Raw genomic sequence first — 12321 nt, forward strand, 5'->3', positions numbered from 1 at the left:
ATTTTGGTCATGGTACTTGCGCTTTGTTTCATTTTTTTTGTTTTGGCTTCTTCATAGGCGCATTTAGCTTCGCCTCATCACATTTAACAACATTGACCATATTCATGCTTTTGTGTTGAAATTGTGTTTAAAATCATATTTTGGTCACGTGGGTATCCAATAATTCATGGTTTAAGATCAAGAGAAACCAAATTCAAATTACACAAAAGTGATTTATTCTATTCAGGCTTAAAGCAAAATTTCTTAAGAAAACTTTCTAACGGACATGGTTTAAATGGGGAAAATGTGTTTCAAGAGGCAGGAGGCGCAGTGTAGCTGCTTAAGCTATGAGTTCTTATGAATCCTTTCACCATAAATGGTAAGGTGTGACATTGCAAATGATGGATGTGGGATACTCGAGTTTAAAAAACTACGAGCTCATCCCAAAAAGTGGACATGATTAATGCCGACAGCCCAAAACTCCCGTGGATTTTAGGAGGCGGAACATTGGGGCTCTTTTACCGGCAGTCGGTTGTGACCCAACCTTTAAAGTGGAAACGCCAAATTTTGGGTCAAACAGCAAACTTAGTTAAACTGAAGAACCTTATTTTATGTACAAAATTCGAGAAAATCGCATCAGATTAGCGTACCCAACCGACCAATTTGTTGGAACTCCAGCCGGGTTTTCGAAGGCAGAGCGATAGAGTTGCGGACGCAGAAGGTTCTCCTCTGCTGTGCTAAACTTGGCTGTCACAGGCGCAGCTGAATCGCAAAAGCATTGACTGAGAATTGAGTTTCCTAGGTTAGTATCGCCAACCGACCAATTTGTTTGAACTCCATCCGGGTTTTCGACGGCAGAGCGATAGAGTTGCGGAGGCAGAAGGTTCTCTTCTGCTGTGCTAAACTTGGCTGTCACAGACGCAGCTGAATCGCAAAAACATTGACTGAGAATTGAGTTCCTAGGTTAGTCGGTCGATCATGATATACGTCGGAGGAGTTCCCTTTTCGTCGTCGCCTTCATCGGCATCCCCTCGTCAGGTATCGGATTTTCTCTCTGCACTTTTACTGAAGGTCTTCTGCTTCAAAGTGCATCTTTTGTTTTCTTTATTTATTCATGGGTACCCAAGTATAGTTTTTATTTACAAAAGAATTGGCAGAACTGATGAATGAAGATCTGTTCGATTTCGCTCACAAAGGCGTTAGTTATGCTATCTTAATTTTCTTGAATTTCTGTTTGTTATTCTTTTATTCTTTTAGTTCATGATTCTCGCTTCTGTAACCCAATACCTTTTGTTTGCTGGTACTCTTTGACAGTTCAATTCCTATTTATCAATTCAATATAAAAATAAAAATTATTTTATTCTTAAGCAATTTATCCATGACAAGTACAAGAGAATGAAAAGCTTCTTCATTTCCCAAAACAACTAAATCTGATACGATCGGCTACTGGCGTCAGCCAATAATTATGGCACAGACATTCTTACGTCTGTTGGTATTCCTCTTACTGATCACTACAATTAATTAATAAATACAGGCATGTTTTTTTTTTTTTTTGGTGCGTGTTTCATGAAACGACAAACCAAATTCTGGCGTTAAAGCTGTTTGTTGTCATTATGCATGGTTGGTTCATCAGCCACTCATGATATCAGTTGTTAACAGCAATTCTATTTCTTATACATAATAGATGTGGCATCTATTGCTTGGCAGGAATATGAAATCTTGGTTGCACTATTAGAGCACCCCATGATGCTTTCTGCATCAAATTCATTTAAAGAACTACCAGAATTGAAAATCTCAGATGCACAAGGAAATAGCTGTTGCAAGCTGAAGCATGTCTATGTCTTCCAGAGAGAATACGCAACGGTTTATCCTGAACATGTTGATGTACGTTTGTTTCTTCTAAATCCCTGTTATTACTTTTTTAAAGGTGTATTCCGAATGACGTGACAATTCTAATTTCATAATGTTATATTTTTCTCCTGGTTCTAATTTACAACCTAGACATGTTTCCAAGTTTTAATCAGAAGTGCATCACCATACTTGCAAAATTTAGTTTGGTGTGCATAGCGTGTGCATGCATGTTTGTATGAAAATAATGAAATAGTAAGGAATACTGGAAATTATTCTTTGCTGCATTTTTTGAATTCTCAAACACCAAGACTGTTATATGTGTAGATCTGGCTTTTGACTGCAGTAATCATATCAGTCCCACTCCCATGTTATCTTGGGAATTTGCCAACATGAGTCGAATGTCATGTTGGCATGATAAGGCACAGGACACAGAATGGCACTTCTCTCTGAAGGGGCTCTTGCAATGTGTTAGGTGGCCCCCCGTCCCACTGCCTAAGAGATCAGTGGAAGGGATAGGGTAGCTGACTCTGCTTGTCCAATCCATGCAAATGAGAATGTGTAAAGCTAACTTGACTACCGTGTCTTGTTTGTTATGTCTGATGTTTGAGTGTTTTTATAGTCTTCTTTGAACTTTAAATATTCAGGATGTTGAAGATGTGACTGTCTTATCTCCTAAGATTCTCCCTTTTTGCCATCTCTATCCTTTCTTTCTTTATTTTGTTTTTCTCCCCCACCTGTTTTGCATGAAAGTTTACATAACTATTCACCTGGAACACTTCCATACTTTTGTAACTTAAAATTTGAAACACTATCTGCACTCATAATCAAGCTTCTTGCCACTAAAATGTAAAAAACTTCTGGAACTTCTTATACACTGTTGACGTTTATTTTCTTTCTGGTTATGCTAGTACCGAAGGATTTACGAACACAGACTATGCCTTGATCAATTTGTTCTCATCATCCTTGGATGATCACTCGTTAATTTTTTTTTTGTTTCACGTGGGATACCTTACCACTTATGTTATAAGAGTTAATCTGAGTGCACTTTTTACTTTGATTGCCTTAAAATTTTGAAACCATTCTTTTGTCCTTACCGTTTTCTGAGAACACTTGTCAACTTTTTGTGAAGTTTACCTTATATTGGAATGCTCTTATGGCATATTTTGTGTTGTTTCAGACCATATTAATATTGTCAATTATAATTCAGTTAAAGCTATTTTTCTTGTAACATGCACAAGGTCACTTTCATGTGGTATGGGAGTGAACATGTTATATTTGGTCTATTGGATTCGGGTTTGTTCCTGATTCTGGCTTTTGCTACACTGACATCTAATAGTTCCATCTCATTCAAAGTAGTTTATAGGAACAGATGAGGCAACTACCTGTGTGGGACTAGTGATTCGCAACCAGAAGGATGGGATGTAAGTTTTACAAATTCACATGTTGATATTCAAGCAGTCATAGTTTCTAGCATATGGTATTCACTTATTTGTTCCTTGATACAGCACCTCTGTTGCTCATCTGGACTCTCCAAGTGTTGTTTCTTTGGGCCTTAACAGCATGTTATCATCACTTAATACTAGCATAGATACAGAGCTAGATGTGGGTTCTTCCTCTTTCTTCCATAGTATGATTTCCATCTATTTTGTTTTCACCTTTTAACAACTGTACAAATCTATAAATCTGCAGGTGCATCTAATAGGTGGCTATGAGGATTCACCTTCTCAAGTTTGTATTCCTTAGCTTTTCTGTTTTTTTTAAAGGTTCAGCTCTATTTAAGATATAGAGGTGTACCTTATGCACATTTTTTTTTCTCAGGATATGGGTCATAGTGGTGGTAAGTCAGAAGATCGCAGAAAAAAGGTTGGGCATTCTTGGGATTTGTGCGGTGAAATAATCAAAGCTTTACAAAATGATGCTACACCTTTTCACATTAAAACGCTCTGTATCCTGTCCCATAATACTTGGAGAGACAACTGTGGAACCTCACGCCCCATAGCCAATGGTTTTCTGGTTAGTCAACACAATGACCTTGAAGTTTCTTTCTTCATCTAAGTTCCTTCTGTGATAAGAAAAGTTTATTGTTATTCTACTAATTTCAGTTGTAGTTTGCGGGAAAGAAAATTGAAGAGCAATTTTCTGTTACGTCCCAGTGGCATGAGTGCCTCTCTTCTCTTTTTTTTCTGAGGTTCTTAAACATTTATGCAAGCACTAAAAGTTATTAATAGTGGATTCTAAAAGGTCTTTTGCAGCTTTTGTACAGCGGAGGTGATTAGTCTTTTTCAATTCCAACATAATGGTCTTATTTCATGGGTCATTACTTGAAGAATATTGCTTTACAAAATTTGTACATTAAACGTGCTAAATTTCTATGACTTATCATGTCCACCATAATCTATCTAGTGTTTCCAGTTTAATGTTTTTACTAGTTTGGAACTTTTTTAGTTTTTTTTTCCCGTTTTTTGTTCTCCATCGTCTATGTTCAAAACTTGCTTTTTGATTCTTTCAGAAAAGCACATCACCATGTGTCTATCCGTAAACTTCTGCTTACAAATTTCCATTAGATCCTCTCAAAAAGGCACAGGACCATGTATCCATCTGTAAATGTCGTGCTTAGAGAGCCACTTGCTAACCACATACCTTCCTCCGTTTCCTTTTCAAGTGGCAAACTGGTTATATACCTTCCTCCCTTTGCTTTTTGTTACAAGAGGTTTGGAGAGATAAAAATCTATTCTAATTGTAGGCTTCAGCAAAGGAACGTTAAAGCTGGTCAGCATTTGAACCTTAGCAACAAAAATATTCAGATGATAGCCTCGTAAGAAATTTGGTAACCATAGTCTGGTCTTGATGGGTCTTCTCCTTAGTGCAGCATAAGGGTATGTGTGCATTTAGTCTTTTAAATGCAGATTTTTCTGATGCATAATAATTGGGTTAATGTCTGCTCTCTTTGTTACAATTGGTAAATCTCCTTCTCAACTTGTAAAACTCAACTCATATTAGTGTTACGAGAATATGTATCATGGAAATTATCCCATCTCATTGTTTATGGTATAAAATAAATAAGCTCCTTCCCTATATGAGGCTGCACAATATTCGTTATCCATGACATTGCAATGTTGTTATCTTTTTCCCATGTCTACTTGCCATTCTTCTCCAGTGGTTCCTATTCCAACAAGATACACTTCCTTCAATGACCTGAAACTGACATCATGAAGGTGCTGACTACCTTGCATAATTGGCATTATCTAATTTTACTCAAGACCAATACACAGATGGGTTTGTAAAGGCTTTATATTCTCCAAGGACCTCTCATTTTCGCTCATTATCTTAAGCTTGTGAATCAGCCATAATCAGAGATACAGAAATTTAGACACCCCAGGGACCGCGCTACAAACAGAACCAGCACCATAATCATGACCTTTAAGTCCAAACTAGGGTATTTTCAAAACATGAACTTTCAGCAATGTTGTATAATATTTCATATACATTCAACCAAACTATCAAAGATTCAAAACATAGTCATGAATATATGTAAAAGATCTAATCATCAATCGTTAACCTGATTCAAAGACTGTCATTCTGTTCACTTCTCAATTGACTTGGTGATGAATCTCAGCACAGTCCGATCTGAATTCCGTACTGCAATAAAATTCATTAGACAGGGCACACATCTTAAACAAATTTCTATGACAATATTCGACAGCCAAACGAGCATCAAACCTGATAAATCATGCTGAGATTTTGTCTTCCAGTTAGTGAGATCTCTCTACCATGTGATCATATAGGGACTCTAGTTCTTTTTTCTTCAGCAACACATCACCACAATGACAATCCGTTTCTAGTCTGAATTGGAAATATGATTAGATTTATGCCACAGCCTTTGGGTTGGAAATTTCAACTCAAAATATCAAAGATGGCGATAAAATCTTTATTGCATCGATCTCGATCACAGCCACGACGTTCTACAAGAAAAACAATTTATTTTCCAGATTTGATCATGATGTCATCACAGACTCCTGTCAGATCTGATCACTAACTGCCGGAAGATCTCTTATAGCTTTGTTGGGCAACATTGCAAAAATAGTTATTTGGAATTTGGGGCAATTCCATATGATATAGATGTCTGTTCTTACAGCCTTTTCCGATCAATTTTCCTGACCGGTGGTCCTGCACCTAACACTTATTTGATGAGAAAGAGATGTCATATGTATGGTCAAGAGTTGAGAAAAGGAAAAATCTCCAAAATCTGACCTTGGTATAAAACTTATTTTAGAGACATGGATTTCATGTTTCAGAAACTCCATTTCTTTTAATTTCAAGAGAAATGCACCCACTATCTAAACTACTCAACCATGCAAAAGCAAAAGATTGCATTTTTGTATCTATGCATGCTACTTTCTGTTGAGTCCTTTTGTGCTTTTTCAGGTAGAAACTTCGACTGGATTCATTAAACCAGCCAGCTTTGACAGAAGCTCCAGAATTCCTGACGAGATTGTGAGGAGACTTAGAGTCAGTTTCTCATTTGATGATCCTGCATGGAATGGCAAATTACTGGAGACTTATGATGCTCGTGAAGACAAGTTTTCTATTGCATCTTGCTGTTGGTAAATCCAATATTGTAGATTCTTAATTAATAAATAATGATTTTCTCTTTGAAATTTTATATAGATGAGATGTTCATTTTTTCTTCGTTTTCGTATATTGTGCCTCTACTTGGTCCATCTTTATGTTAAGAAGTAGGATAAATTGCTATTAATTTTTGTATTTTCCCTTTGTACATACTTTTCTGTATTTTTTACGGCCGTTGGGATCCCAACTCTCTTGGGTCTGTCAGTGGGGTCTCTTGCCCCTCTTTTGTTATGCTTCTTTGAAGCAATACTTCATTTGTTTGTCAATCAATTATTTGGTGTCTTAGTGCAGTTTTCTCTTCTTTTTTGAGTGTTTGTGTTGAGTGAGAAATATAGATTGGCATCTATATTTGTTTCTTGTGGAGACTGAATTTCGTGCTCATTTGAGATAGCTTGAAGAATATCGGTCTATGTGTATATTTTCAGTTCTTTACATTTCAGACTTTGTATGAGCTTTTTTGTTTTTTTGTTTCCACAAGAGCTCTGAATGCCAGATGCATTGGCCTAAGACCTTTAAATTGAAATAGGTGAAGATCTTGACCCCATGGGTGCATCCCTTGAGCATAATCTGGTATGGACTTGTAAAAAGAGAGAGAGAGAGAGAGAGAGAGAGAGGTTGAAATCATCCATGGTTTGAAACCATGCACAACTTGTGGGGGGCTATCGAGATGTTTATTAACGTTGTCGTATAGTTCTAACTGGTTTGAGAACATAACTATAAGTGGATGTTTCAGCAGATTTTCTCATATTGATGACTTTGCAGTATTGCAAGCCATAATATATTCTTATGCTATCTGCCTTTTTTTATTGCGTATGACAACATTTATCAGAAATCCGTTTTTGTGATAATTTTATGACAATTTTATATAGGCAGCTGGTGGTGATTAAATGAAGTAACTATGAAGTCACACTTATAAGACAGCTTTGTTCCCATGGGTCCTATAAGGAGACAACTAATAAGCCATTAAGATTGTCGTATTTTTTTCTAGTGCATCACACATCGTGCTTCTAAATACATTCATTTTGGTGAGGAACATATGTTGTATGTTTTCGTATTTCAGGGATGTGAATTTGAAGTATCATGCACGAAAGGTTCTTCTATTGTCTGATTTGGAAGTGCTGCGATTTTGTTCAACTTCACCTGATGCTGAGAATCCTGAATTTGTAGAAAACACAAGGCGGTATCTACTCTCACCCAAGTGTTTCTTATAGCTTATATATTTTGTTTACCTGTTAAAGTTCTTATTTTTTCTCAGTTGGTTTCTTATTTATGACCTATCTGGGGAAGAAATCCTATGATTAGTCTTAATTCCTCTTGGTTAAGGCTAGTGTGAGTATGCTGGTCCTGCTCAGTCTCTGAGAATTTGTTGTTTAGAAGGGCGGGGCAGGGGGTGGGGAGGGGGGGGGGGGGGGGGAGAGGGTTGGGGTGTTCGGGTTGGGTGAGGAGGAGGATGCAACACAATTCGTAGTGCTACCCAATGTGTTAGTATGAAGGACATCATGAAAATAATTGGCCTAAGTTAATTTGATAGTGATAGATCACAATCGCAAAGAGATAGTACACAGGGAGGGTGGGGAGAATGCTGTTAGCCTAAAATGCCCCTTGGGAGAACTGAGGGGGCCACTCAAGCATGAGCAAATGTACAAATTATGATGGATTTTTGAAATTCGTTATTGTCATGATGATCTTGCTTCTTATGTTTGCCATAGTAGATTATTCAGTCCATGTATGTTCTTTCCCTTTATCAGACAGATATTCTACGGTCTCTGTGTCAGATGATTCTGTTTCTTGTTGTGTTGGGCAGATGATGAACTGAAAACGTTCATTGCAGTTGTACAGCTCACACTTTGTTGGATCTAGTTTAAAGAACGACCATAAAAAGAGTGGTAGTAGCTCAAAACAGCAAGAATGTTGGTTCAAAACAACTGAAAAACAAGTCCACCACAATTGACAGAATCCAATTCTCTCACAAGCTTGCGAAGTGGACCCAGTTACATCATTCATATAACATGCTTAGAAAAGCATAACAAAAATAGGAGTAATCTTGTCTATACGTACAAGCATGTTCGACGTGTATTATACACACACACACACACACACACAAACAAACATATATATATATATATATATATATATATATATATATATATATGTATACACACACACTTGGTTGTTAACTACTTGTCAGGTTTGTCTTGATTGTGATTGGGCCTATTATTATGGTTTTACATTCTACAAGTCAAGCCATCACATGTAGAATCTGACGAGCTGGGAACTTTTGTCACCATTGTATTTCTTATAATTTTAAATTGCTAGGCTCATGGTGCTGATTGTGCTGCCCTGGTTGTGAAGTTTCTTAGACTTGTTCACTTGTGATACTATGTTAAATAAGTTAAATTGGTGACCAGACATTGTTAGTTCGTACATGGCGATAACAAACCTTCGTATGGTAAAATGGATCGTAGATGTGTTCCTTATCTCCTATAATTGAAATGAATATACGGTGGTTAGGCGTACATCCAATGCTATAGAGTTGGGTGGAAGAAACAGTTTACATGAAGTACCCGTACGGTATTACTCTAATGAGAAAGTAATGATTAAGATTAATGAGTGTTAACACCGTCCACACTCATGACTAAGCTAAATCTATGCTTAAACTAACTAAAACTCAAGCAAAATGTTGAACTAAAGAGAAAAAAGAGAGAAAAAACAACAAACAATTTTTTTTGTATTCTTTCATTAACTGTGTATACAAAATGAACCCACGTCCCTTTATATAGAGAAAGGGACGGATTGTGGATCTCGATCCATGTACAGGTATTGGAAACTAACTAGATCCAGTTACAGAGATGTGGATCTAGTACATAGATATTTATATTCAGGTTCAGTACTAAGGTCCAAATAACCAAACGAAATCCAAAACATAAGATGGAACTCTAAACGAACTATTAAACCTCATTATAATCCAAAATAAGTTGGATTTGGATCTATCTGCTTCTGGCTCTGCATCAGAAAGGATACATGTTATTGTTGTTAACGTACATGCAAATATGTTTACATATTTCTCTGCAGCAGCAAGGCAATGCTAAAAAGCATTTGTTTAGACGTGATGGAACAGCTTTGTAATATATCACAACTGACTTGGCTATTTCATTTTGCTAATAATAAATGTGGATTTTGCAGGGTATGTAGATATCTTGTTAAGAATCCAGATTGGAGAAAGATCTTTCCTTTGGGGAAACCTCATGTTTTCAAGAGGACTAACACTGGCGAATGGGCACGATGTGAATAGATTGCGAATCACTCAATGTGACATGTTTCATTTGATTTAAGGGGGTATTTGGTAATGAAAATTTTGTGCTAATGTACCATGAATTTGTATAAAAAATTGGTGTTACATGAATTTACTCTAATCTTTAAGACAAATTCATGGAACATGAATGTGGTGTTCCTGTTACCAAATGCCCCTTATGCCCCTTAGGAGACTTTGTTAGCATATATTCTCAAGTATTGCAACCCCTCCCCATGCTTCAATAAATCATTGTTCTCCAAGTGCGCCCAATAATTCATGTGCATAAGGGAGGCGTGCAAGCAAACTGGCTGCCTCTTTTTTTCTAAAATTAATATTTAATATTTTTTTTTTTTAATTCCTTAAGGGCATTGCCCCGCCGCTCTCCCTCTCCCAATGATCTTGTTTCTCGAGGGGCTAGAACTTGACCTTGGGAAAATGTAGTCTGACATCTTCCTTGACGTTTTAGTTCACGAAAGGTTTATGTTCATCGTTAGAATTGTTCTTATTTTGCTATAATCTAGTTCTTATTGTTATGCAAATTCCGTTATTTGGTTTTATATGATGTAACCTTCCAACACCTTCTTGGAAGCATGTTTTAGTAATGTTGAATTGTTGTAAAAAAATTCACTAAATTGGTATTAGCCACAGTTTATGATGCAACGATGGTTTATAGTGGTTTTTATAATGATTTATGGTCCTTTTGGTGACTAACTTTTAAATTTTAGCTGTCAGAGTACAGCAGCATTGACTTTTCCTCTCTCTCTCTTTCTCTCTTTCTATATATATATATATATATATATATATATATATATATATATATATATATATATATATGAAAAGTTGGTAAAAACCTGACCACTTGGATAAGAGACAAAAACCATACCCATTAAAATTAATTTATTATTATTTTTGCATCTTTTTTTCTTACAAAAACACTTCTAAAGCATGATGTATACTAAATTAGTGTTTATAAACACATTAGAAAGTTCATTTTTTGTTTAAAACACTTTTGAACATGAATACAAGAAGTTCTGTTTTTATCCCTTACCGAAGTGGTTTGGTATCTATCAATTATATATATATAATTTTTGAAGTATGAGCACTTATTTGTATCAGTGCTAAAATATCTTATCTAAATGTGTATCTGGAAAAGCAAACATGTTTTAAAAAAATTTAAACATCATCCTTTTACGTTTGAATAAAAGGATTCGAGTCAGAATTCTATTAAAAGAATATAACATTAAATGCATATATCCCAGTGTCAGATACTGGAGTATGGAAATATATAGGAAGCAGCTTCAGGTGCAATATGGGTAAATATTCTATAGTTCTGGATTTATTGAAACTACTTTATGAGGCATAAAAGTCCAACACTCTGAATGTCAAGTTACTAGACGTTACATTGTAATATATTTTATATATATATATATATATATATATATATATATATATATATATATATATATATATATATATATATATATATAATTCCAGAATGAGATTGCTTTTAATGTTTAATTTTAGAAAACAATTAGACCAATATCCTTTGCAAGTTTGGATGAACTCGTATCAACATGTCAAAGAGCTGGAACACCGAAATTCCAAGATATTGATAGATTAAAACCTGATTTCAGCAACATATATATATTCACTTTCTATGATTCAGGAGCTATTCAACAAATAATTTACACTATTCAAGTTTCAGTAAACAATTTACTTGTATCCTATGATTTTAGCTAAAAAGTTTCAATTCTTAATAAACGATTTAGTTATATCCTATGTTCATTCTACAGTTTTAAATGTCCAACCATCAAAATGAAGTTGTGAATATGCAATATGACATCATAAATATTATTTTCCAGTATCCTTTGGTTTGGGTAACTCCACAAACACGTGTTTCTTCTATGATGAGTTCTGCTTTTGAGTAGGCGATCTCGAGTATCTGTTTTCTATAATCCTTCGTTTCCTTCAGGCCACTGTGAACACTTGTTCATCTCCAAAATCTAGCATCAATTCAATCATATAAGTTTTTAAACTATGCCAACCGTTTAGTTGCTAGTGCAGTTCATGGCGTTAACTAACTTTTATGTCATTAGAAAAAAAGAAATACGTCATCAGTACAAATGTTTCTAGAAAATATATGAAGATTTTTTTTTTGTTGGATTATGCATTACCCATTTGCACTAATGTTTCTGCATAAGACAATGAAAGTTTGACTGACAAAATTGACACTATTACGTGTGTCCGTCACATGCTTCATCGGCATGTCATTATATATATATATATATATATATATATATATATATATATGTATATATATATATATACACGCTACAAATTGATAAAAAGAAATAGACACAGGTCGTCCATCAAATAAACAAAATAAATTAAACTAGACTAGACTATGTTTTAGGTCTATGGTTGCTAATTGAAAATGAATTAATGACTTTCTAGACGTATTACACTAGAGTCTATTTATTACTGGCCATACTTTTCATTTTTCCAATAAAGCTAATAATTTCTTTCAATCATGAAATTTTGTATGCTACCGAAGTTGAGAGTAATAGGAC

The 12321-nt window shown here is 35.3% G+C and overlaps 1 protein-coding gene across 1 annotated transcript; it reads left to right on the forward strand.

The window, feature by feature from the left end:
• The first annotated feature begins 449 nt into the window (after positions 1-449).
• LOC116262794 (protein N-terminal asparagine amidohydrolase) lies at positions 450-10003 on the forward strand. Its single transcript, XM_031642298.2, has 9 exons — positions 450-1017; positions 1687-1863; positions 3187-3251; positions 3336-3432; positions 3520-3558; positions 3649-3843; positions 6256-6434; positions 7520-7639; positions 9643-10003. The coding sequence occupies exons 1-9, from the start codon at positions 958-960 to the stop codon at positions 9749-9751; spliced, it is 1041 nt and encodes a 346-aa protein (XP_031498158.1). The 5' UTR covers positions 450-957; the 3' UTR covers positions 9752-10003.
• The last annotated feature ends 2318 nt before the right edge of the window (positions 10004-12321 follow it).

This window comes from Nymphaea colorata, chromosome 1 (genome assembly GCF_008831285.2).
Source record: "Nymphaea colorata isolate Beijing-Zhang1983 chromosome 1, ASM883128v2, whole genome shotgun sequence".
Taxonomy (NCBI): Eukaryota; Viridiplantae; Streptophyta; class Magnoliopsida; order Nymphaeales; family Nymphaeaceae; genus Nymphaea; species Nymphaea colorata.

Coding starts and splice junctions, on each gene's coding strand:
- LOC116262794 (XM_031642298.2), top strand. CDS start 958: ATGATATACGTCGGAGGAGTTCCCTTTTCGTCGTCGCCTTCATCGGCA. Junction 3,252..3,335: donor CGCAACCAGAAGGATGGGAT/GTAAGTTTTACA, acceptor TCCTTGATACAG/CACCTCTGTTGCTCATCTGG. Junction 3,559..3,648: donor ATGAGGATTCACCTTCTCAA/GTTTGTATTCCT, acceptor TTTTTTTCTCAG/GATATGGGTCATAGTGGTGG.